The sequence below is a fragment of the Natator depressus genome, chromosome 19, assembly GCF_965152275.1.
Source record: "Natator depressus isolate rNatDep1 chromosome 19, rNatDep2.hap1, whole genome shotgun sequence".
Lineage (NCBI taxonomy): Eukaryota > Metazoa > Chordata > Testudines > Cheloniidae > Natator > Natator depressus.
Genome location: NC_134252.1, coordinates 7,970,678 through 7,996,810, shown reverse-complemented (window position 1 = coordinate 7,996,810; position 26,133 = coordinate 7,970,678). Strand labels below are relative to the sequence as shown.

The 26,133-nt window shown below is 45.0% G+C and overlaps 1 protein-coding gene across 2 annotated transcripts; it reads right to left on the bottom strand.

Moving 5' to 3' along the window:
• Window positions 1-2,066: 2,066 nt before the first annotated feature.
• ELOA (elongin A) lies at window positions 2,067-23,515 on the bottom strand. Of its 2 annotated transcripts, none has more exons than XM_074934290.1 (11): window positions 23,352-23,515; window positions 15,909-15,965; window positions 13,194-13,312; window positions 11,081-12,296; window positions 10,385-10,499; window positions 9,643-9,798; window positions 8,824-8,921; window positions 5,623-5,803; window positions 4,915-5,026; window positions 3,946-4,097; window positions 2,067-2,517 (listed from the first exon to the last, which is right to left on the bottom strand). In XM_074934290.1, exons 1-11 carry the CDS (start codon window positions 23,421-23,423, stop codon window positions 2,456-2,458), a joined length of 2,340 nt encoding a protein of 779 aa, XP_074790391.1. In that variant the 5' UTR covers window positions 23,424-23,515; the 3' UTR covers window positions 2,067-2,455. The 2 variants fall into 2 exon arrangements, with proteins under 2 accessions (XP_074790391.1, XP_074790392.1); XM_074934291.1 differs by having other exon boundaries at window positions 9,643-9,795.
• Between the last annotated feature and the right edge of the window lie 2,618 nt (window positions 23,516-26,133).

The following is a 26,133-nucleotide window of genomic DNA, read 5'->3' as shown; positions in this document are numbered from 1 at the left end:
GAAAAAAAGAAACAACCTTGCAGGGGAGTGTTGGTCTCATACGAAGAAGGATCTGCTCCTCATTGAGGAAGTGGGTTGAAATGTTATGGGATGAGAAGCAACAATATTTGTATTGCATCTTTCCCCACTAATCCACCAAAATAGGCTAAACTACTGACAGATGACAGGGTCTGCAATGAGAGAACTGGTTTTAATGGGATGATGTACCCACTGCACAGCTAAAAGTACCCCCCACAGTCCAGATATGGATATCTACCTGTAATAATGCTAGGTAGCAATTTAATGGTGCCCGAGAGGATTCTCAAGGTTCTTTAGAAGTGGCTCCACCATGGCCCAGACACAGATGAGTCTTCCCTTTTCCCCACACCCCAAGTAAAAAACAGAAATAAATGGTAGCACAGCAGTTGGCAGAAGATTATATATTGTTACCTAATTAAAATACAGCAAATTAAATACAGCAAAATGCAAGAGCAAAAAGGCATTATTTTACAGCACAGTACACACTGAAATGCCGCACAGTAACAGGATTAAAGCGTCTGGAACTTTAACAAATTTACGGCACACAAGATTCTGAGAAAACTCTTCCAAGATCTTCAAAATTAAAAATAAGAAGTGGGGCTTTCATGATGTTCAAATGCCTAAATAGAAAGCTTACCCCCCCCCCCCCCCACCCACCCAAGTCCTCTGTGGTATACGCTTCACAGCAAAGTTCCCTCAGGCCAGCATATACGGCCAAGTCCACTTGTTCAGGGTTTTCCAGTCAAGAAAATATGGTCATGTCGTTGAGCAGCTACCACCAAGAGCAGCAGCCAGCACTGCCTCCTTTCCTACAAGGAGAGCAGAATGTCCTACGGAGTCAGAGACAGCAGTTGCATTTAGGAGCACTTCAAATGGGTCTTAGACCTGGACAGTTTCCATTTCCAGATCCAGTTATAGAGCCCATCAGATAGGCTTGATCCATCAACAGCAGGACAGGTTCCCTCAGAGCACTACCAGCTCTTACCCAGTCCAACCTCTGCTAGCAGTGCTCCAGGTAAACTTGCTTTCACATCTGTCGAGACAGATTCAGTGCTTGTGCTGAAGGATTTTATAACCTAGAGTGACTTCCTAGTAGTGTCGCTCACTTGAAACTGTGCCAGAAGCAGCTGCAGCCACAGTGAAATTCTGCTCATTTAACTGAAGTCACAGTCCCAACATCCTTACCCATGACCACCTTCATGATGGAGTTTTGCACCAAAGTTCCCTGGTTACTTTTCAACCAATCTCAACACAGGCCGCTGACTCAAAGGTAAAATCTCACCCCTCCTTTTCACAGCTGGGATTTTTCCCTCAGACATCAGGTGCAATCGCCATGTGTTTTGAATTTGTATTGTAGAGTTTGCACCAACATAAGACATGATTCACTTTCCCCATGAAGTGGCTTTACTTTAGAAAAAACAAAAAACAAAAAAAAAACACTAAAGCTTTTGCTTTTTCCAGCAATAATTTACAGGGGAAAAGGCAGGATTTAAGTGACAGCTTTTAGACACAGAAAATCCTTTCCAATGCTGTGTGATGCTTGGGAAACTAGATAAAACTGCTTCCTTCTGCTAAAAGAAAACCAATTCCTTCATTGGTTTTGTTAAAATTGTTCTGGCTTCCAGAGTCCGATCTAAAACCAAAAGGGCGATTAAAATTTCAATTTTGGCACAGTGATATTTCTCCCAAAAGAATTCTCGTGTTTTTCCAATACACCGAAGAAGAAGAGAACAGCGGGAGAAGGGTCCTCAGAATTCGCACACAACAGTTTAAGCATCTGTACAAGGAAATCAGAGAGGTTGAGAGCTGGGATTCATGAACGTACACAACTGGAGAGTGATGCCTCAGACCCAGCCAGCCTGCTGAAGGACTGGTGAGCAGACTGGCCTCCAGCATTACCTGTTCCGGATAGGACTTGACATGTAGTGGGCAAGAAATCAAGGAAGAGTCTCCCATTGTAACAGCATCCACATGGAGGGAAGGGGCTCCAACTCAAGTCACCGGGAAAGAGACAGGGTCCTTCTACCAGGACTGGGGTGGGGGTGGGGGGGGTGACAAATAATATCTGGGGGAAATATTAATTAAAACCATTTTGTAAATTTATTAAGAGGTTAAATAGCAACATCAGTCTCTGGACCTTCCCTTCTCAGCAGATACCAAGACTTCACATTTTCTGAATGTTTCATAATTCTGAATGTGGTGGTTTTGATAGAAATTGGGGGCAAGGCAGGGGAGGTAGAGAAAGGGACAGGAGGGCTGGCTTGAAAAATACTGTGCTGTCATCCTTGTGCAGGTTTTTTAAGCCTCTCACAGCTGTTGCAGCCTCCATGGAGCATACTGAGGAAAGGACTCGGAGCTCCTTGGGTGCCTTCCTTCCCCTCCACCTTCAATGCCGCTCCCCCACAAGAGAGGAATTCCCATCTTTCTCCTGAGCAGCTTATCTTCGAGAGAACCTGTTTTTGAATGCTTTGATAGTCTTCGCCATCATGGGTGCAATTTCTGAAACAAAGGGAAAAAAACAGAACTAAGAGTAGTGGTACAAAGAGTCACAAGAACAGAGAACTGGTTACCTAGTTGCAGCTCTCATGATCCCACTGGCATCCAAGTAGCACAAGCCAACGTTGTAGCTTCCAGTTCTATTGGCTGAGACGTGGAGAAGACCTATTGGGATCTTCTATTTCAGCCCCAGGCCAGTAAAGAATTGCTCCCTACAATACATTCCCCAGTGCTTTATCCAGTCTAGTTTTATATGATTCAAGTTAGAGTCCTGCAAATCTGCAGATATCCGCAAACCATGTTTGTGGATTGGATGCGGATACAAAATTGTGTATCTGTGCAGGGCTCTAATTCAAGCAAATGGGGTTTTCACTGCCTCCTGGGAGGCTATGCCATGGTCTGATCATCATTGGGAAAAGCAAGGCCCCAACGTGGTGGAAAAGGGATTGAACTAACTAGGAGCCATACAGTCCAAGGTTCACCCATCCTCCCCCTACTAACCGCGCAATATCAGCATCTGCTAATGCTGCCTTTAAAAGAAAGGCTGGCCAGCATGCCAGAGGATTTTGAACAGCTTTAAATTTTTGGGAGCATTCAAATCATGTGCCACACTCAGAATTTTCCAAAGAGCAGCAGACTTAGTAGCTCTGACTAAGAACCTCAGCTGGTCTACTAGATCTTTCCACTGATAACACGGCAAACCTGTGAAAGGCATTTACCCTCCTCATTTGTTGGCCATAAATCTCAGGTGCCTATCAAGGTGATATCTAAGCAGCAAACATGGCCATGTTGCTCAGCGGGCATCTTCCTTCTGCCAGTTTTTTTCCTCTCCCCCTCCTCCTCCTCCTCTCCATGGTGAGCTACCCATGAGAGGGATGCAGTTATCCACGGAAGATTAACAAAAGCAGTGGGATTTGCATTTTAAGCTGAACATACTCAGGGCTGCGCTCAGTCCGTGACCACAATCCAACAAACCTCACTTAAATCAGACTAAATTCCAGCCTATTTTTGTGAATAGGTTTAGTGAGAGCACCTGCCACTGCTGAATATTTCAGACACCCAAGATATGGGAATTTATCCTTGCAAGACCCCTCTGAGACAGGTCGGTATTGTCAGTTTTACAGACAGGGAAACTGAGGCAGAGAAATTGACTTCCCCCAAGTTTGCCCAGGAAATATATGGCAGAGGTGGGTAATGAAACCAAGTCTCTGCGTCCACCACAAGACCATTTCTAAAGCTTTGCAGCAATCTGAACCATTTCTGCCACCCTTCCCTTTAACAGGAGGGTTGGAAAAGGAACCCCCCTCTCTAGAGTCATCCTCCTGCTAACCCTGTATCAATCTCTTCCATACATGGTCAGTCAGTGGTTAAAGCTCATAGTAACGATAGCTAGAAATAACCAGCACAGACAGCGATGCCTGCATAACTCACTCTTCACTGGTGGTTTCCTGGGGTCATAGCCGGAGGTGGCGCTGCCTGGAGATGGGCCGGAATGGGCGCTGCTAGTGCTGGGCCCATCATAGGACTGCTCCTCCTCCGGCTGGGCATAACTTCTCCCCGGGGTGAACAGGACTGGTTTTATCCTGGAATTCAGAGAAACGTGGAGGAGCTACAAACAGTTCCAATGACGGAAGCAATTCATTTCTGTGCCATGCACGGGTAGCGGCTGTGTCGATACGCTCTTCTCTCTGTCCCAACCACACAACTTGCTGCACACCTGAGGTGGAGCTCCCCAGCAACATGACTGAACTGCACTTATTACCTCGCAAACAATTCGTCTTCAGTGTCCAGTGAACGGGGGATCATTAGCCCCATTTCACAGATTAGGAAACAGGGACAGAGATTAAGTGTCTTGCCCAAAGCTACAGAGTCAGACAGTCGAGGAGCCAAGATTAAAACTGGCTCCTAGTCCAGTGCTCGAACATTAGACCAGGCCACGCTCAGCACTGTGTATAGCATTCCAACACGTTCAATGGCTGCCAAGGAACATTCCACAGATAGAAGGGACCTGAGAAGTTTTTCCCAGCCCAGGCCTGTGCTGCAGGGTCCCAGTGTCTCCTGCCAGAACTGATGGCCTAAGTTACTCCTGCAGCAAACCAGGGAACTGGGAGAGCTTAAACTCAAGAGCTTGGCAGGTGAGATAGATGCTTGTCTATTGTTTTTAGATTTATTCACATGCCATCGATTGCTAATGAGTAGCAAACCTCTCCCTCCCCTTTAGTCACAATGGGAAGTATCTAAAGGCAGGGGGAACCTCCTTTCTCCTGTTCCCTTCCCTCCAGCCTCCATAATACAGCAGGGATTCTTTGTGCTCAGGAGACAACCTGCTGGGTTTCTCCCACTGCCCAGCACCCTAAGGAAAGGTTCTGACTGGACAGGTTGGGGAGGTTTAAGACTCACTTGATCTTCTCTGGTACAGCAGCTCCTCCAGTTCCAAATTTCTCTTGTCTCCTCCGCACATCCCGAGGTGGCTTTGCTGCTGAATTGACGAATGCCATCTTGGCCACTCTGCCTGCAGAAGGAGAGAAAACACCCCCCTTAGGATCCAGCCACAAGTGGGTCCTCTGAACTCACTGTCATAAAGCACCGATCCCACCTCCATGCTCTCTGGTGGAAGCATCAGCCACCACATCCTTACCCTTTCACTCCATTACATGGGGCAGAGTTCCCTCCCTGACCCTGTACCCCTCTGCTACCGAGCTTCGTGCGTGAGAGAAGCCAGACTGATAGATCTGTGGAGAGAGAATTTCAGAACAGCCCTGGAGTGCCCTATCAATAACTTCAATTCCAACCTGGGGGAGCTACTCTAGGAACGAAACGAGATTTTAGTCTCCGTGACCTCTGATGTCCCCACAGGGAGGGACAGTAGCCGGTTTTGCTATGGAACAAATCTCTTAGGAACTGAACTGAGGCTTGCAAAGTCATTTAAGTGGGCCCATCATGCAGACAACAGTGATTTGGGACAGCTTCTAACCGAGACCCGATTTGAACCAGCCACCTAGACAGACATCCCTTCCTTTTAACTCCAGCACGAAGAATCACAACCCACTCCATTCACCAGTCCCTCCCCCTTCTGGTCGCCCCCGCATCACCCAGTGCCTGCTTTACCTTTGGGTTTGTTGGCATGAGCTGAGCGGATGTTCTGTGTTAACATGAGCAGCCGCTGTTCTCGGGCATCATGGAGTCGGAGGTACATCTCCCTCCAGGACTCAAACTCTTCTGGCTTCTCCTTCTTGAAGTCCCGGATGCAGTGATTCTGCCACAGCTGATCCGTGTCCTCAATTAAAACCTGGAGACAGACCCACGAGTTACCTCAGACACAGTTTCCTGGGCTCTCTCCAGAGAGCACAAGCTCAGACCTTTAACCCACGGGTCACCTAGTGGCCCTCCTCCCTTCACATACCATTACCCCTAGTGCTATTAAGTAGTTCACAAGTCTAGCATGTCCCAGCTACATGAATCAAGCAGTGAGGTAATGACTCTTCTCAAGAAGTTCCGCTAGGTTCCCTATTACACTCAGCTCATCCCAGTTTACAGGGTTGTGTCATGCTGCCCTCCTGCCATGCTCATCCAATAGACTGCAGGGACCTTAGGCAAAGGGCAGAATTTCACAGTAGCCTCAGTACTTAAGTCTATTCGCCCCCTATGGGGCAGTTACCTATTTCACATCAGCATAGCAAAGGGCCAGAGCATTAGCCCAAAGGTGCAGTGTGAAAACCCCGTTGCCTTCCAAAAAGTAGAGCTGGAAACTTGGCCACGGCAAAGGAGGAGTCTATACCACTGGCTAGGCTCTTCTCAAATGAAAGAGCATCTGCTTTAATGCAATCTGCTCCTCCCAGCTGGATTCAGAAGCACTGTGATTAGCTTATAAGGAGTTCCAGGCCAGATCCTCCACTGGCCTTTACAAGGGCATGTGCTATCCCTCCTGCATGATGGGAAATCATGGTGTGCTGCAGGGAAGCAGGCTGCCAATGTATTTTGCTCTCATGTTATCTTTGGTGGGCAGGGGAAAGAGAAGGAAGTGGTGGCATTCCTCTTTCCTCTGACTCTCACCGTGATTTACACTGGAGCGGTACCACCACATGCTAGCATGAGCAGAAGTGGAGCCATCTCCAAGCCTCAGCTGCCGGTGCTGCAGTTGGTTGCCCTGAACTAACAGACGTGGCAAGCACCACGCACCTCCGTAGGAGCGGTCAGGGTGTTCAGCACCAATCCGCCTCCTGAGATTAATGTAACCAGAGTAAACAAGGAGGCAGGACCTCAATACTACTTAGAAGGAAGTGGGGGATGCCAAAACCCATGACCAGGCTAGGGGTGCTCCTGAAAGACACCTGGGACACCAGCTCAGAGCTGGGAGCTCTGTCAGTCTCGTTACCCACTCAGCAGCTGGGCCTGGTGCTATGAACACTGGCTTCCTGCAGGGCAAAGCAACAAGTAAGATTATCCACTGCCAAAGACCTGGGACACAGCCAGCCACATTTAGTTCAAAACCAGAACATTTCCAGCCTCACAAGACACCTTCCCTATCAGGCAAAACCCTCCTGGCATTCTGAACCTCTTGCCGTTAGTGCAACTGCATACTGGGTTGTATTCACATGCAGCTCTGAGAAGCCAACCACATGCTCCTAGCACAGTGAGGGTAAGCACCATGCTGGGAGATCCCAATAGGTGGCCTGGCAAACCATTGCCACTGAGGGAAAACTGGTTTCGGGTCCACATTCCAGAGAGCCTGGAAGCTGAGGGAGCATGAAGGAGATACAGATTTCAAGAGAGACAGGAAATGGCTGATGAGCCCCAGTAGCCTGGGACACAACCAAGGCTGATTTTAACACTAACCCCTGTCAGAAGCACCTCATCTGTGGTGTGGGATATCCTGGTGTGAAAATGAGCCAGAAAGAGTTAAGCAACCAGCAGGCTAACGTGATCCAGATCAACCTTTAAGAACATATTAGAGAAGAACTGACATGGTAAACAGGGCCATTTCTTGTAGCTGGTTATCAAAGCCATGTTACATATATCAGAGTGCTCGAAACTTTGTATGGTCAAAGAATTAGAAGTAAATACTAATTGTATTTGTCTGTGTTTTCCTATATCTGTTAGAAACGTCACAATGTGATCTCATTAACTGATAGATGATAAACTTCTCTAAATTAATAGAACATAGTAACAGATGGGAAGAGATCAAAAGGGAATATTAATATTTAGATGAAACTTGGGTGTAATATCATTGTCTATATTTCTCTTTGAAGTTTGCAGTACATTGTCTATGAACTACTTGAATGGATAATTACCTTTTGCTGATGAATACAACTAATTACTTGGGTATATATAGGAAATAGGAGGTTTTGCTTCAAAGCCACAATGTTTAGTACCTATTCTTCACCCAGCGAATACCTGCTGTGCTACCTGATGTCAAGAGGCTAGCACAGCCTGCCAGAGATCTATAAAAGAACTCTGTCATCTCAAGTCTGCCTGAACCTTATCAGGGGAGGTTTTGAGTTGCAAGACTGGGAAGCTGATGCCCTATTTGGATTACTCTGCTATTCTCAGGGAAGAATGTATACAGCCTCTGCATAGGGACTGCCTGTTGGATTATAACTGATGGAACTGATTCTGAAAGAACATTTTGCAACTCAGCAGCTCATCATCTCTACTATGAAACTGACCTAAGAACTTTATTCATATCTGTATGTATAATGATCTTTTAACCATAATCACTCTTTTTAATAAATCTTAGTTTAGTTAATAAGTGGCTGTATGGGTGTATTTGGGTAAAGTATGAAATATTCATTGACCTGGTGGGCAATATGTCTGATCCCTTGGGATTGGTAGAATTTTATATATGGTGAACAAGATTTTAAGTAATCCTCATCATATTTGACTTGGCTGTCTGGGTGGAAGCCCAGGGCTGGATTGCTTTAAGGAAGCTGTATTTTTGGCTTCTGGGTAACCAGTAAGATATTGCAGAAGCTGTTTTGTTGCTGGCTTGGTGAATCTAATTATTAGAATAATCCACCAGTTTTGGGGATTGTCTGCCCCATTCTTTGCCGTTTGCCCTGCTTGAGCAATCGCAGGATGGCCCTTCCAGGCAACACGGTCACACCAGAAATACTGGCTGCTGATGGGGAAGCGAGGCTCGGTGGCAGGAGATAAATTGTGACCAGAATGAAGAGTTGGGTGACCTCTCCCAAAGCCTTTCAGCCATGGTCCACGTCTTTTCCTCCCAGTGAAGACAGAATGTTACCCATGCATGGAAATATCAGCATTCCCCTCCTGCCCATCTCCCGCCTCTGCGTTGGAGACACCTACGTGATTACATTCCTCAATGCGATACAGTTGATCAGGGGTGCATCTCTCCAATACTGGCTCCAACACTGAAAAAGGAACTCCACCGACTTCATAGATTGCTACAGAAGAGTGAGAGAGAGAGCGCGAGAGAGAGACCAACAGTGTTTATCTGACTCCTTTCAGCATGAGGGAAAGTGTTTAACAGAGCTTACTGGTAAACACATGGGTCATTGCAGCCACCAGAGAAATGCAGAAGACCACAGCAGCTGTTAAATAGCTCACAGCAATACTACACAGCAGTTTAAAACAGGAAGGGCAGGAAAGAGGAATATACCGTATCCACCTGCTGCAGAGAGAATTTACAGGCAGCAGAATTTGAGCAAGTCATTGGGCCCGACACCTCTATTCCTGCAAAAGAGTGCTATGGGTAATCTTAACCATGTGTGGTCACTTGTCACCTCCCTAGTCAAAATCCCAATTCTGTGCCTTATTTCTAACAGTGCAGTGCTCTCCAGACGTAAGCTGGGGCACTGGTTCAGTACTGACACAGAGGAAGAACACCCTCCACCAATTCCTGCAGCACCAGTACTCCTATGCAGTCTCCCATCCAAGTACTAGCCTAACCCATTCCTGCTTAGCTTGCTAAGTGATTTGACTGTAAAGTGTAGAAAGCCAGGTGCTCCCTGGAGATATAAAAGCAGGTTAACAACTCACTGCACCGCATGACACCTATGAGTAGCATTCCACTGGTATTCAGAACTAGTCAGCAGAAGCACAGAACTCTCCTCACACTGACTGTGGATGATTACACCTTTAAAGCAAAGCAGGAGTGATACTCACAGTCAATATTGTTGTTGAGGACTCTGATGCACTGCTCATATAGAGACATCATCTTGGGGAGGTAGGCAGATTTAGAACCCGAATACACTTGCATCTTGGAATTCAGCCTGCGTCCTGTAAAGCCAGCCTCACCCTCCTCAATGGGCGAGGACACTGCTGTGGTCAGAGGACAGGTGGGAAAGAAAAGAAACAAGACCGGCATCATGGTTTCACCTGAGTGCTAAGAGCATCTTGAACTGCAGAGCAAGTCCTGAGCAATTATTGAGACAGATCAAGGTTAATACAGCAGGCTCAGAGGCACATGAGTAGCCTGGTCAGCCGACCTCTGATGTGACTGCAGCCCCTTTACTTGTGCCTGAATTGAGTCATGCGCCAAAGGACACATAATCAAAGCTCATGCTTCAGAATAAGCCAACCACTTCAGGGTCAGGAAGGACTCTCCCCTGTCCCTCCCAAAATGTACAAAGTGGGGAGGAGGGGAGTCATCTTCTGCTGAAAGATCAGGTTTTGGCCCCTGCCAGAGGCAGAACAGTGGCCCCTAAGAATATAAGGCCTTAAGTCCCTGAGCTTTGCACTGGTACTGAGGCTGGATAGGGAGAGGTCACACAAAGTGAATCACAGGGACATACTGGATTCTGCACATGGAGGTTAATCATACCAAACTCTACCCCCCCCCCCCAAAAAGCACCCAAGGATTCTTCCAGTCCCAAAGATTCTGCCCCATCCCCTGACCAGCACATACTTTTCCTCTTTGTCTGAGAGAAGGTAATCAACTCGAGAGAGGGAAGTGGGCGATAATTTGCCTGAATTGCAGGCAAAGGGATATCTGGTAACGTTGGCATCACATCAATGGGGATCTGGAGGGAGAGAAATCACAAAACTGAACAGAGATAAAAGGAGGGAGATAACATGCACAGAAGCTGGTAGGATGTATTCATTTAAAACAGCTTAATAACCCACATGACGATGATCAGCCTGCACCAGGGCATAGCCTCAGGCTGAGATTTCAATCTTGTCCATGTTATCGGTGGATGAGCCCAAGGCAATTTCAGCACAGAACACAAGCATGAGCCTCCTAGCATCCCCACACTCACTAACATGAGAGTCACTCATACCGGTATATGCTACAGAGTATTGTGCTCAATGACACTAGTAAGAAGCCAAGTGCGGGATGGATCATCTCACCCAACAGCAGAAATGTCACTCAGAAGGAGGCATTACTGAATGTGGTCCCATGGAGTACCTGATGGGACATCCCCACGTATCAGGTTTCACAGCCCCACAGAACACCAGCCCTATGCTAAATTCAGTATCTCAGATGGCAAAGAGGACATGAATTAATCCTAAGCACCTGCCAAGTAGGGCAGAGAATCCCTGGTATGGAAGGTGGCACTTACCAATGTCAGTTTGTTCATATTCAGACTCTCGGAGATCTTACCTTTTTTGGTTTGGATGTCCCAGATTGCTTCTTCTCTGCCCTTTTCTCGCTTGTCTGCTTGTGACTTGTGTTCTTTCGGCTCGAGTCTGAGCTCTTGGTACTGGCTTTAGACCCATTTTGCTTGCCATGCCCTCTGTTTCTCTCAGGGACTGGAGGAGCAGGGGGTTTAACCACTTTTTTCTTCTTTTTCTGGGGCTGGTCATAGCTGAGGTATGACTCAAAGGACATTTTAGGCTGTTCATATTCATCCTCCACTTCCACCTCCCCAAAACTTGGTGAGAAACCCACAGATTTTTTGTCTGAGTCAGAGGCTTTGGATTTGCCCTCAGTAGTCTTTAAGCTGCTAGAAAGCCCCTTCTCTTTGCTCCTGTTTGAGGAGTTACCCTCTAACTTCCGTTTCTCCCGATCCACGTTGGATATCTCCAGGCTTAGCCTGGACTTTTCCAGTTTGGCTCTCTCAGAGTCCCGGTGTTTTTGCTTCTTATGGTTGTCAACAGCCTCCTCCAAGTGAGGTTGTGACTTTTCCTTCCTGGAGCCACCACTTTCTCTGTTCTTTTCTCTCTTGGTGCTGTCTAAAGTCCTGAGCTTCTCCTTGCTGCCACCTGCTGAGGGAGCCTCTCGGACCTGCTCCTTGAAAGAGGACTTGTGCAGTCTTTCTGGGCTAAAGGCAGAGGTCCTCACCTCCCCCTTGGTGTCCAGTCGCTGCTTCTCCTTGTGAGAGGACTTGTGCTCTTTGCTCCGAGTCAGGTTTCCTTTGTCTTGGGATTCGCTGGGATTCCTTTCGTGGCTTCCCACCAGCTTGTCCTGAAAGCTCTGGCCTTTATTAGCTTTCCGATGAAACACTGTCTGCTCCACCTCTTGTTCCTCAGAGGCAGAGTGATCCATGTACAGTTCCTGAGGGCTCTCTCTCAGCTCAGGTGACAAAGCGTGCCCATAGTCCGAGTATTCCTGATCTGAGGAGTGCACTGGGGAAGCTCTGCCCCAGCCCTTGTCCTCCTGGCTGCCATAGCTGATGGCCTCATGGGCTCTCTCAGGCTCTGAATACCTTTTGGCCTTCTTCTCTCTGTAGTTTGGCTCATATGATTGGCTGCAGGAAGGCTGGAATGCTTCCGAGTAATCCTGCTCAGCTTCCTCATCCTCTTTTGGGGAAGGCTCTCGCTGCCGTTTCCTAGAGCTGCTTCTCTCATAGTCACGTTCTTCTGAATCAATGTTATTTCTAAGAGATACAAAGACAACCCAATAGACAGACAAAAACCCATCAACAAGAATAAAAGGAACGACTTCCTGAGGACATTACGTATGGGAACCAGGTACACAGAAGAATAAGAGTGTCTGGAGGTTGAACATAGTAAAAACATTGATGATTCTTTCCTGCACAATGTTCAGGGCTTTAGTGGTAGTGTCTCCAGTACAGAAATCTTCAAGTCCTAACTAACCAGGACTGAAGATTTCCCAGCAATCTGGGAGAGTGCAAAGCAGCTCAAGACAGAGGAAGAATGCATGGGGCCATACTGGGCTACATTCTCCTAATTACATACACTGGCATGCAGGGCTACAGCAGCCGTTACAATCCAGTCTCTAGTACCACAGAGTCATGAGTTAGGCCACAGAAGAGGTCAATTCAATCAGCCAATCTTTCTCCCTGGAGCCACAGCACTGTTCCTACAACAAACTTGCTAGTATTAACCAAAGGGCTGAGTTTTCGTAACAGCTGTTTTCATTGGCTCACAGAAAGAGGATTTCCACACTACTTTGTACCTATAGTTTCCTCTCTAGTTTTACAACATTAGGGAAGTGAGATGTAGGGTTTGTCTCCTGCTTTCTTGAAGACATTTTCTAGGCGTCTAGTGTCTGTCTCTCTCCATCACACTACCATTTCTTGAAAGAAAAACTTTACTCCGACCTGAAACTGCAGTAGTCAGCAACTCTGTGGCCACTGTAGGCAGGAAACTCACCCCACAATGAGGTAAGCACTTCATGCAGAGTTATCACTCTGATGTTATGAGTATTTTGAAGCTTAGCCTTATTTCCAAGGCCACAGAAATCTAGCATCACCTCCACTGGGAGATTTAATGCAGCTTATCCAGCGAGACAAATGGATAGGCTAGCTTACCGCTCTACTTCTTGAGGGACTGGCACCAGCTTCTTCCATCTGGCAACTAGGTTCTTGGCAAAGTCTCCCACCAGCTCATGTTTCCGTAAGCCATTCACAGTCTTCCCTACACCAGTCTCCTGCAAGAAAGATGCAAGACATCAGCTGATCTCTGCAAACCAGTCAGTCTCAGCATTGGTCATCCCAAAACAGGTTTATCAAAGTCAAACTACCAGATCCACTTGGTTACCCAGAACCTTCAAGTTAACAGCCTCAAGAAAGCTAGACTAAATTTAACCGTTTCAATGCTACCTAAACATACCAGATACACAGGCAAAGTGTCCTTCTATTGCATCACCAGCTTCCAATTTGGCAACAGAAAGAGAGCGGCCACAGCAAGAGTTCACACCAAGCCATGTTAGAGTTGCTATGAAACTCTTTTTTACTAAAAGGGTTTAAATAAAAGGATCTGGAATTCCACCAAGGTCCGATGATAGATTCAGGAGGGGAGCAGCAACAAAACAAGTGCAAACTCAAATAGTCTGTTTTCAAGCAAATGCCCTTAAGAATATAAGATAAGCAGAATAGTTTCGCTCAAATTTCTTCCAGGAGGCGTCAGTGTTTAAGAAGACAGAACTCAACGCTCATCAACCAATCCAAGAATACTGATGAGATCATCATGGTGCAACGGAGAAATGGCCAAAGCAATTGAGTGTTTCGGGCAGGAATTGTACCAGACTTGTGCTCAATATTTAGTAAAGAGAAAGAAATTCACATTCAGTTGATGGTGAAGAGTCAGAAATGTTCCATCACAGTGCTAGGAGGTCATCTGTCAGATAAGTCACAGGAAAAAGGGTCATGACCACTTTCAGATACAGATTTTAAGTAGGGCTTTCAAGCAATTAAAAAAATTACAAGTATTGTAATGCAATCTCTTTATCGTGAAAGTTGAATTTACCCCCTCCCCCCCCCAAAAAAAACTGCATTCAAAAATAAAACAATGTAAAACTTTAGAGCCTACAAGTCCACTCAGTCCTACTTCTTGTTCAGCCAATCGCTCAGACAAACAAGTTTGTTTTCATTTGCAGGAGATAATGTTGCCCACTTTTTGTTTACAATGTCATCTGAAAGCGAGAACAAGCATTTGCATAGTGCTGTTGTAGCCGGCGTCCTAAGATATTTACGTGCCAGATGTGCTAAAGATTCTTATGTCCCTTCATGCTTCAACCACCATTCCATAGGACATGCGTCCATGCTGATGACGGGTTCTGCTCGATAACAGTTCAAAGCAGTGCAGACCGACACATGTTCATTTTCATCATCTCAGTCAGATGCCACCAGCAGAAGGCCGATTCTCTTTTTTGGTGATTCAGGTTCTGTAGTTTCAACATCGGAGTGTTGCTCTTTTAAGACTTCCGAAAGCATGCTCCACACCTCATCCCTCTCAGATTTTGGAAGGCACTTCAGATTCTTCAAGCCTGGGTCAAGTGTTGTAGCTATCTTTAGAAATCTCTCATTGGTACCTTCTTTGCATTTTGTCAAATCTGCAGCGAGTGTTCTTAAAACAATCATCATCTGCTGGATCATCATCCGAGATTGCTATAACATGAAATATATGGCAGAATGCAGGTAAAACAGAGCCAGAGATATACAATTCTCCCCCAAGGAGTTCAGTCAAAAATGTAATTAATGCATTTTTTTTTTTAAAATGAGCATCATCCATATGGAAGCATGTCCTCTGGAATGGTGGCCGAAGCTGAAGGGGCATATGAATGTTTAGTATATTTGGCACATAAATACCTTGCTGTGTTGGCTACAAAAGTGCCATGTGAATGCCTGTTCTCACTTTCAGGTGACATTGTAAATAAGAAGCAGGCAGCAGTATCTCCTGCAAATGCAAACAAACTTGTTTGTCTTAGCGATTGACTGAACAAGAAGCAGGACTGAGTGGACTGGTAGGCTCTCAAGTTTTACATTGTTCTGGTTTTGAGTGCAGTTATGTAACAAAACAAAATCTACATTTGTAAGTTGCACTTTCATGATAAAGAGATTGCACTACAGTACTTGTATGAGGTGAATTGAAAAATACTATTTCTTTTGTTTATCTTTTTACAGTGAAAATATTTGTAACAAATAATATAAAGTGAGCACTGTACACTTTGTATTGTGGGTTGTTACTGAAATAAATATATTTGAAAATGTACAAAAAAATCCACAAATATTTAATAAATTTCAATTGGTATTCTATTGTTTAACAGTGCATTTAAAACTGCGATTAATTGCGATTAATTTTTTTCAGTTAATCGGATGGGTTAACTGCGATTAATCAACAGCCCTAATTTTAAGGTCTTGAGGCCATTACGATAATCTAGTCTGAACCTCCTGTACAACAGGCCAATATCCACCCAGGGATTCCAGCATCAAGCCCTATAACTTGTGATTGAACTAGATCATCTGTTTCAGAAAGAGATCCAATCTTGGTTTAATGACTCCAAGTGATGGAGTATTCGTCACATCCCTGGGTAATCCATTGCAATGGTTGATCACTTTTAATTTACACCTTGTTTCCAATTTGATGCTGATTTCAGCTTCACTTGTCTTTGGCCCTACATGGCATTTTCCATAAGAACTGAGCATTAGCCCCAATATCCTAGTCACATTTCAATTTAGGGAGACATTTTGTTACTCTGTTCCATGAAAGGTACCATAAAAATATAAGATTGTTATAGTTCTTACCACAAGGATGTCAACCGTGATAGGCAACTCAGAAAGTCTCTTCAGACTTTTCAGCAGCTGCAGAGACAACAAGGGAAGTGTTTAGACTTATCATACTAATCACATACTGAGATTAGAAAGGAAGAAAATTCTGCACTGTATGGGAGCTCATTAGAGATGTCTGAGCAACAAACTTCTCTAAACTCATATCCACAAACAGCTGTTATCTGACTTCAAATCAAGCTACTAAGGTGGTGAACATGTAGAGGACTGATTCAAAGAAATATAACGTTTTGTTGCAGAAAGAGAGGGGAAGTCTGCAAGGCAGCAGCACTACGGATGCATCAAAGGTTAATTTGCACTGCTGTCATTTGAGAATCTCAAAGTGCAACCCCTCAGACAGAGACAAACACCTACAAGATCTCTATCAAACGTTCTTACAACTACAATACCCACCTGCTGAAGTAAAGCAACAGATTGACAGAGCCAGAAGAGTACTCAGAAGTCACCTACTACAGGACAGGCCCAACAAAGAAAGTAACAGAACGCCACTAGCCGTCACCTTCAGCCCCCGTCTGAAACCTGTCCAGAGCATCCTCAAGGGTCTACAACCTATCCTGAAGGATGCTCCCTCACTCTCACAGACTTTAGGAGACAGGCCAGTCCTTGCTTACAGACAGCCCCCCAACCTGAAGCAAATACTCACCAGCAACCATACACCACACAACAGAACCATTAACCCAGGAACCTATCTTTGCAACAAAGCCCACTGCCAACTGTGTCCACATATCTATTCAGGGGACACCATCATAAGACCTAATCTCATCAGCCACACTATCAGAGGCTCGTTCACCTGCACATCTACCAATGTGATACATGCCAGCAATGCTCCTCTGCCATGTACATTGGCCAAACTGGACAGTCTCTACATAGAAGAATAAATGGACACAAATCAGACGTCAAGAATTATAACATTCAAAAACCAGTCGGAGAACACTTCAATTTCCCTGGTCACTCTACTACAGACCTAAAAGTCGCAATATTACAACAACAAAAACTTCAAAAACAGACTCCAACGAGAGACTGCTGAATTGGAATTAATTTGCAAACTGGACACCATTAAATTAGGCTTGAATAAAGACTGGGAGTGGATGGGTCATTACACAAAATAAAACTATTTCCACATGCTTATTCCCCCCCTCCCCCACTGTTACTCTCACCTTCTTGTCAACTGTTGGAAATGGGCCATCCTGATTATCACTACAAAAGGTTTTTTTCTCCTGCTGATAATAGTTTACCTTAATTGATCACTCTCGTTATAGTGTGTATGGCAACACCCATTTTTTCGTGTTGTGTGTGTGTGTGTCTTCCTACTGTATTTTCCACGGCATGCATCCGATGAAGTGGGTTTTAGGCCACAAAAGCTTATGCTCAAATAAATTGGTTAGTCTCTAAGGTGCCACAAGTACTCCTCGTTCTTTTTGCTGATACAGACTAACACGGCTGCTACTCTGAAACCTGTCAAAGTGCACTGTAAGCATTAAGTCGCAGCACTTCTGTGAAGTATTATCTCCACTTTACTCATGGAGAATGGAAACACCGATGAGATTATCCAGAGTCACACAGCAAGTTTGTAAAAGGGATGGATATAAAACCCAGGGCCAGCATTTTCAGAAGTGTCCAGTGATTTTTGATGCCCATCTTGGGATCTCTTCAAGGGCACTTTCTGAAAATCAATTTATTAGAGCATAAGCTTTCGTGAGCTACAGCTCACTTCATCCGATGAAGCATCCGATGAAGCATCCGATGAAGTGAGCTGTAGCTCACGAAAGCTTATGCTGTAATAAATTGGTTAGTCTCTAAGGTGCCACAAGTACTCCTTTTCTTTTTGCGAATACAGACTAACACGGCTGTTACTCTGAAACCTTTCTGAAAATCGTGCCTGAGCACCCACCCTCCAACAATCAGGCCCCTTTCAAAAGTCTGAGTGTTCAGCATCTAAAATCGAGACACTATCATAGCACCTATACACTCCCATCATAGCTCAGAGCTCAGTTGTTTTGTGTGCTATACAAACACAAAAGACGATGACATCCATGACCCAGAAGCACTTACCTTTAAAATTAACATTAATTTTGGGGTGTAATTAGACATTCTACTAACCTCAGCCATTAAAAGTATCCTTCCAGTGCCAGATTATAAAAGTTATACATTGATCACTGAACAAAATAAGTTTTGACATATATTTGAAAGACGCTTTGACTTTCCAAAACTTAACATAAGAAAAGCAGAAGTTCATCTATCCTAAAGAACTAATGGGATGGCTTCTGCTCACTACAGAGGGCTGATCACCACTTCTCCATGGTTGAAGGTTAATTTGTCTGTTGGTCTCAAAGTATTTAAACCAACCGTGGCTTTTTAGCACCGTTGTTCTGAAATACTGAAGCGGACACTGAATTATCCCACATGTGCTCCAACAATAATTAACTGATTCTTAAATTCACCCTCCCTGCTACCCCACCCAGATTATACATCCAGGTGAAGGAACCCCATCAGATCATGAGGTCTGGAGCCTGGATATCAAGCTTTGGGATGGAAGTTATACCTCCATTTTTTACTGATTGGTCTTGTTGATGTAAATCCTCTTGTCATCTGCTGTCCCAAGATAACTCCTTTCATATCGTTTAGATTGCTGCGAATTAAGTAGCAGGTGCTACTGTCGAGTAACAACGTTCCTTCTTCCTTCACCCCAGCTCTATTATCATGACACTCCTCAGCAGATAGTTTGGGGGAAACAAGGGGCTACTGAGCCCTAGTCTGTTGCTGCTCCACACAAGGATCTCTGATAAAACTGGGTCTCTGATAAAACACCACAGGTCAGGTTTGCATCTCACATTTGATGGCCTAGAAATAAGTGCTACTTAAGTACAACCAAGAAGAGTAACCAATCCTCTTGCAGATCACAGCAATGGAACAAGATACTCTAATCACTCCCGCTAGTTACAGAGAAGACAATATTTTTAAAAGGGTCCCAAATAAATCAGAGAGGAAGTTGCCATCTGCAGGGCCGGCTCCAGCGTTTTTGCCACCCCAAGCAGCAAACAAAACAAAACAAAAAACCTTGCCACCGAACACGCAGGCGGAGTGATGGTGTGGCCGCTGAACTGCTGCCAGCGACCGAAGAGTTGCGTCCCCGCCGCCGAATTGCCGCCAAGCATGAAACGTGCTGTGATGGAGTGGCTGCCGAGGGCGGATTGCCGCCCCAGAGCCCAACCTCCTGCCGCCCCTTTACATTTGCCGCCCCAGGCACCTGCTTGGTTCGCTGGTGCCTGGAGCCGGCCCTGCCATGTTGACAGTTTGAGTACGACATAGGGAATGCATCTCCCATTGGAATAAGCGTTGCATTCCTTAAGGCAGTGGTGGACAACCTGTGGCCCGCAGGCAGCCCATCAGGGTAATCTGCTGGCAGGCCGTGCAAATGTAAACAAATTGCCTGGCAGCCTGCCAGTGGATTACCCTGACAGGCCGCAGGTTGCCCACCACTGCCTTAAGGTCTACATCAGAGGGCTGTACAATTCCAGTGTCAACTAAGACACCAATCTCAGTTAAGGAATCACAGCAAATTGTAGATGAAGAGACATTGGAACCATTCAGATAATTGCTTGGACATTTAGGATTGTTCCCCATTGTACATTTCCTAGGGGTTCGGCCTATCTAATTTCAAACCTCTCAGGCAATGGAACATCCACCACTTCCCTGCGGAGACTATACAGACACCTAAAAGACCCCACTATTAGAATGTTTTCCCCTTTATATTTACTCCAAGTTTTCTCTTTAATTTCATCCCAGTTGTGTTCTAATTATACTTCCTTGTAGCATACTCAGCAATTCCTCTCACTCCTTGGTTATTTGTAGCTTTTAGGGCCCTATCTTGATAAGCAAAAAGGGTGCATTTTTCAATCACGTTAGTTTGGAAAACATGCTTGGAAAAACTCCTGTGTTAAGATTTGAGGGCTCTTTCAATCATGCTAAGCTAACCCGAATTGATATAACAATTGAATCACATCCTTCCTTGCCCATCAAGGCAGGGCCTAGCTTTCAATGTGTACATATATAAAGGCATGTTATATGCTGTTTTCATAATCTGTAATTCAGAAGGTTTTCCAGCTGAGTTGCAAACTTTTAAATGAACACTGTCAGACGCAAGACTTTCTTTTGGTTACTTCTGTCGCCAACAGCACCTTAGGGTACATCCACACTATGAAGACTATACTGACATAGCCCAATAATGTAGACAAAGCCTATACAAACAGAACGGGTTTATCTGTCAGTATAGGAACACCACCCTTCCTTGAAGTTAGCTCTGTCAACAGAAACCTTCTTTCATGACACAGCAGCATCTACCATGGGGGTGATGTCAGCATAGCTATGACTGTCAGGGTGTTTTTTTCCCCCACACCCCTGACCGATGTAGCTATGCCAATATAACTTTTCAGTGTTGACCAGGCCTTAGGTTGCTAAAACAGTTCTCTGTAATAGTCAATCATTATATACATTACTTGCTTATTTACCACTGTCCAAGGAGAATGAATCACAAAACAGTTTCAGTCTTGTGCCTAGACTGCATGACCTCTGGAGCAGGGAGACTGTATTCAGGTGTGTTTTTACAGCACATTTGTGGCCTTTAGGTACTACAAAACAAAACGACTTTCATTTCCAAGTCTCATGCCCTACCACAATGCTTCTGTTGAAAATGTGTGTGGAGAATGTTTAAACAAAGCTTTTGGATTTTTTGTTAATAAACTTGAGCCTAATCTAACAGGTACCCACCTATGAAGTAGTACTGTGAAGCACCATATTGTTTATTTTAATTGAACCGCTCATTTTCCTTTTTAATGTTTTTTAAATAACTAGACCATTGCAATGCTAACAAGGCATATATATTTCAGATTATTGCAGCATAGCTTGGTCCCATTCTCTTCAACAACATTTTATGTTGCTTGTATGTTCCCCTCTCTCCTTTCAGCAGAAAACAAGCTGTTTTGAAGGGACACAAAATACACAATACAGCTCCAGTGTAACTGTTTTAGAGTTTTCACTCCCTGCACTGGAAAATATGATTGCTTCCAACCCATGACAACAGCATTCAAAGTCTCCCACAGAGTGCTCTGTGCCAGCACTCTGAGGTTGTCGCAAAAAATAATATTAATACTTAGCATGTTTCAGCAGTAGAACTCAGAGCACTTTACAAGAGTGGATAAACATTGTTATTCCCATATTCTAGATAAGCTGGGCCACCAGCCAGTAACCAGATGCTTTTGAGGACGGTCCAAGAAACCTTGAGCTAGACAGCGATGTCTCAGTTTCCCCATTTGTAAAATAGAGCTAACACTCTCAGAAAGGTGTTTTGAGGGTTAATGTTACTAACACCCTGAAACAATGAGTGCTATGAAAAGTGTATAGCATGTTAACTCCAGACAGAAGTAACAAGAAAATAAACCCCATAAAAATGCAATTTTCTCACTGTATCACTGATGCATGTGCACAAAAAGAGATCTTACCTATAAAGACCATGAGTTGTCACACACAGTAGATTGTGTAGATCTTCATAGTATAAACTTACCTCTATCTTACATGATTTTTGATGAGCAGTGAAATAGATAAAACTTCAAGTCTCAACATCAGCTCTCCTTGAACATCTGAGTTAGCACTCTGAGATGAGTGGGACAGTTCATAACTCTCAGAGTTAAGGCTGTTTTACTCAGTTTCTTGCACTAATTAGTTTAAAAGGAGATTTAATTCTACCAGTGCAAAATGTGTATGTAGACCAGCACTTACTGTTTTAGATTTTGAGATGCAGAAAACCAACTGCACGCATTTCCACAATAACAGATAGATACTTCCCCCACCCCGATCCTGCCCCCCAATGAAAACTTGGATTCTAGAGAACACGGTAGCAGCATAAGTGAGGTGCCAGTACACAGACTCAGTCAGAGTCCTGAATTTACAGATGGAGAAGAGGCACAGAAGCCTTGTCTATAGCAGGAATCATCAATTGTTGACAATGGGAACCAGCAATGGATACAGCTGAATTGGTGCTAAACACAGTTTAACTGCAAGGACAGATCAGAGTGAACTGAGTTCAGCACTGTCTCATCTCCAACTGTTGCTGACAATGGATGTCCGCAACATAACTTTCCAAGTGGAGACAAAGCTATACCGGCTAAACAACTTGCCAGAGAACAGAGAGGGAATCTCCAAGTCAGAGCCAGAGTTAGAACCCAGGAGCTCTAGACTTCCAGCTCAGGCCAGGACTCTCTAGAAAGAAGAGCCCACTGTAGCTTAAATGAAATTTCTTTAAATTCCCCTGAGCAGTATCAGCCGAACAGCCAAAGCTTTGGTTTACCATTGCCTTTCACTATGATCACACCCAGAATATTACATTAGGAATTACGGGTTTCCACCATAACTCTCAGCATCACCGGGGAAGGACCTTCCAGAAACAAGTTCCCTCAGCAGATCTGTGTTATTTGTTTCACTAACTGCAGTCCATATCTAGGACATAAAAAAAAACATCCACACATGCAGAATAACCCATCCCAGAGGGGCAGGTATCCCCCTCGGAGTCCATTCTGAAATCCTATTGAATTTATTCCTTGTTTAAGAGTCTTTTTGTAGGATGCAAGTTAGGGACCCGGGAGTCTCCAGAGCCTACTTATTTGGTTAGGGCCTGGATATGGACCCCTTAAAAATATTGCAACCACACTCAGGACTGCTGCTGCAACTTCCCCACTGCTTGGCACATACTGAACCACTTGTGCGTTCAAACACATGTAGCCCACCGAAGGGTCATCCCCAGCAGGACCGCCCTCACTGCGATATCCCCCAGACCCAACTCCTCTCAGTCAGTTCCTCTTCTATGGCCCCCTCTGCTAGAGCCTCTCTCTCCTGGCCCCCTCCCCGTATATTCCCTATAGCTCCCCCAGAAGTCTTCTCAGGAGCGGAGCCAGCCCCCTTCTCTTGATCCCTTCTCCCCACGTCCCCAGCCTGGGACCCAGGAAAGTGGACCTCCATCGATCCCCTGGGGCCCTGGAATGGGACCCCAGCCCCCCTTCTCCCTCCAGCAGCCCTTAGAGGACAGCTCAGAAACTGTCCCTCCCCCGGATCCCTGCCCCCAGTGACCCTTGGAATGCCCCCCCTCCAACCCTCCCGACCCTGGATCCCTGCCCCCCCCATTTGCCCCCAGTGACCCTTGGAAGGGCCCCCCAGCCCTCCAGACCCGGGATCCTCTGCCTGGCAGCGGCCCTCGGACGGCCCCTCACTCCCCCGTGTTCGCCTCAGTTCGGGGGAATTCGCGGGGGGCCCGCGCCCTCCCGCCCCGACACCCGCCGGAGGGGGCCCGGGCGCTCGCAGCCCCCAAGCCCGCCTCCCGCCCGCACCGCCTCCTCCCGTCGGCGCCGTTACCTTCTTAGGTTCCGAACTGCCCGAGAGTCGCGACTGCAGCTTCCCCACAACTTCCAGCACCGATTCCGCCATTTTTACTGCTGGAGAGGCCTCCGTGGCGGAAACGGCTTCACCGCCCACCGACAACACTGAGCTTCCCCGTCCGCCGCCGCCATCTTCGCTCCTGGCAGGAAACGGAAACTAGACGTCTGGCCAACAGCCAGTCGCCATCCTGGGTGCTGGCAGGACGCTACTGCGCCGAGAGGGGTCAGCCGCCATTTTGGATACTGGCCATAAGCTTCCGTATTGAACGGACCCGCTGCCATCTTGGATATTGGCAAGAAGCTTCTGTGCTTAGGGGCAACCGCCACCTTGGTTGCTGGCAAGAGGCTTGTCTACCACCATGGGCCACTGAGAGGCCAGCTACCCCCTTTCTATTGGTTTTTCAGTGACTCCCTCACTGGGGACTATAAAGACAGGTGTCATCCCTCATACCCTATTGACCTGGGCACCAGGAGGCCCATATCTGCACTGCTGCCTTGTGCCCCCCCCCGTGCCATGTCAGAGACTGAGTTCCCATGGCACCGATACACGGTGGCACCCCGGAACCCCCTGCGAGTGATTCCCGATAATGCGGTTCCCCCCCTCTTACAACACACAGTCTGGGGAGAGGTGGAGACTGTGGGTTTTGTGTAAGGGCTCGTAATGACCCCATGGCTTGGCAGGCGCAGGGATCATTACACACAGGCGTGGTGGACTTCGATTGGTTTCATCGTTTCGACACAGAGCATCAATGCTTTTTTTTTTTTTTTTTTTTTAGATTTTTATTTTACTTAAATTTTCACAGTTGTGGGAAATTCGGTGGGGTGGGGTGGGGTGGGGTGGGGGGGGGTAATATCAGATAGTAATTGTTTCCTGACAGATTTAACAAGTTGAAACTTTATAACTGTTAAAACACAAAGTGTTAACATCACATGTCAAAATATACAAAGTAAAGATCCTGAACTCAAACCCTAATAAGCTCTCAAACAACATTTTTTCTTACTTTGCCTACCTGTACATTGGTATTATTAGCAATAGAAATATGTTTCATCGATGTGTGTGTGTACGGTGAAATTGACGTTTACCAACATTAACTGATAAAAATCTAATCCCTCCAAACCTAATTACATAGATTATATCAATAGTATTGGGTGCCAGTTACAGAATTAGAGGTATCCAGGGAACAATGACAGAATTAGACACATTCAACCCAATCCTGTCATTGTATGTATCGATGCTCAGATCCAGAATTACACATATTGGGCATCGGGTTGTTCTAGGATTACAGGTATTACTGCTCTGGTCCAGCAATTATATTCCCACACAAACACCTATGCTAAGAAGGAGTAAGGTTTAAGAGTATGTATCAATAGCTAAAGGGTACAAATAGGTTGTAATTATCTCAAAATCTTTTAAAACCCATGAAATTCAGAGTTAAGGTTACACTTAAAAAAATCTAAACATGTTAAAGTCAGAAATACACTGTTAAAGCATCCAAACAAATTTAACTCAGCCCAATAATGACCCCATGAATGGTACAATTTACAATTAAGGGATTTTAATAGTTGTAGTACCAGACTAAATTAAACAAATTTTTAAAAGCAGATTACTTTTTTTCATATTTCCCTCATGGTGTTAATAATCATTAATAAAGTAGCTTAATGACACACTTAATTTCTTCAGGTACAGTCTGTGCACAAGATTTCAGTTAATCTTAACTATATGCAAAGTTTGAAGAGTCTGCTTTAGTCCATTGTTAAGATCATTCAGGACAAAGAAAAGTCTGACACAGATGTAACATTTCTTATCAAAATATATTTTAATTAATTTTAACTCTAAAGTAATTACATTATTGACTTGTAAATTCTCACAAAAATAATTCCGCACTCATAAAGTACATACTGTAAGACTGGGAAGAACACACTGTGGTTTTCATACAAAACAAGTTGATCGCTGCTTTAACTGCAAAATGGAACTCAATCTTACAATTAAGTTGCAACCACTGATCCTCAGAGGCATTTACACGCTTAATGCCCATCAATGGGAGTTAGTAAGGTTGCCAACCCTCCAGGATTGTCCTGGAACCTCCAGGAATTAAAGATTAATCTTTAATTCAAGTTTACGTCATGTGATGAAACCTCCAGGAATACACCCAACCAAAACAGGCAACTCTAGGAGTCAGGCACACCCAACTCCATATGTATAGGCATTCATTTGCTAGTATTGTACATATCGATGTTCATTATACACATTGAAAGAGAAGACCCTATTCTACAATGTCTCAAGTTACTTATGGCACTGCAGGTGCGTTGTACACAGCACTCAATTTTCAGCTAAAAATATAGATTTTCTTAATGCTTTTAACAGCACCCACCCTGGTTGTATTCAAGATTTCTTACAGTTCTCAAGCTTATAATGATGCTAAGGTCATTTCCAAGAGAATTTCAGGCCCTTTTGTCCTGTTTAGACTGCAGAAGAGTGTAAATTCTTTGCTGAGCTCTGCACTGGCCTATGCAGCATTTTCAGGTATCTTCTTAAAAGGCAGATTCCACCCATCTTGAAATTATTCTAACTGCCCAAGAAAGCCCTCACAATTCTAAGCACGACCTTTTTATTTAATTCACACTTCTACAAAGTAGATAAAGAAGCTACTGTTCCTATGGGACTTTTACTCTTCCTCTATTAGCTACGATACAGCAGTTTAACACATACTAGTCCCTGAACTGCATTGTGCTGGGATGAGTACAATGAAATTGTTAAA

What these genes read in the sequence shown, in the direction of transcription:
- ELOA (XM_074934290.1), bottom strand. Translation starts at nt 23,423, where the DNA reads ATGGCGGAATCGGTGCTGGAAGTTGTGGGGAAGCTGCAGTCGCGACTC. An exon ending in CTCTCAGACAAAGAGGAAAA is followed by an intron (nt 9,799 to 10,384) that starts GTATGTGCTGGT and finishes CTCTGACCACAG; the next exon opens with CAGTGTCCTCGCCCATTGAG. An exon ending in TCATGCCAACAAACCCAAAG is followed by an intron (nt 5,027 to 5,622) that starts GTAAAGCAGGCA and finishes CTCCTTCTGCAG; the next exon opens with GCAGAGTGGCCAAGATGGCA.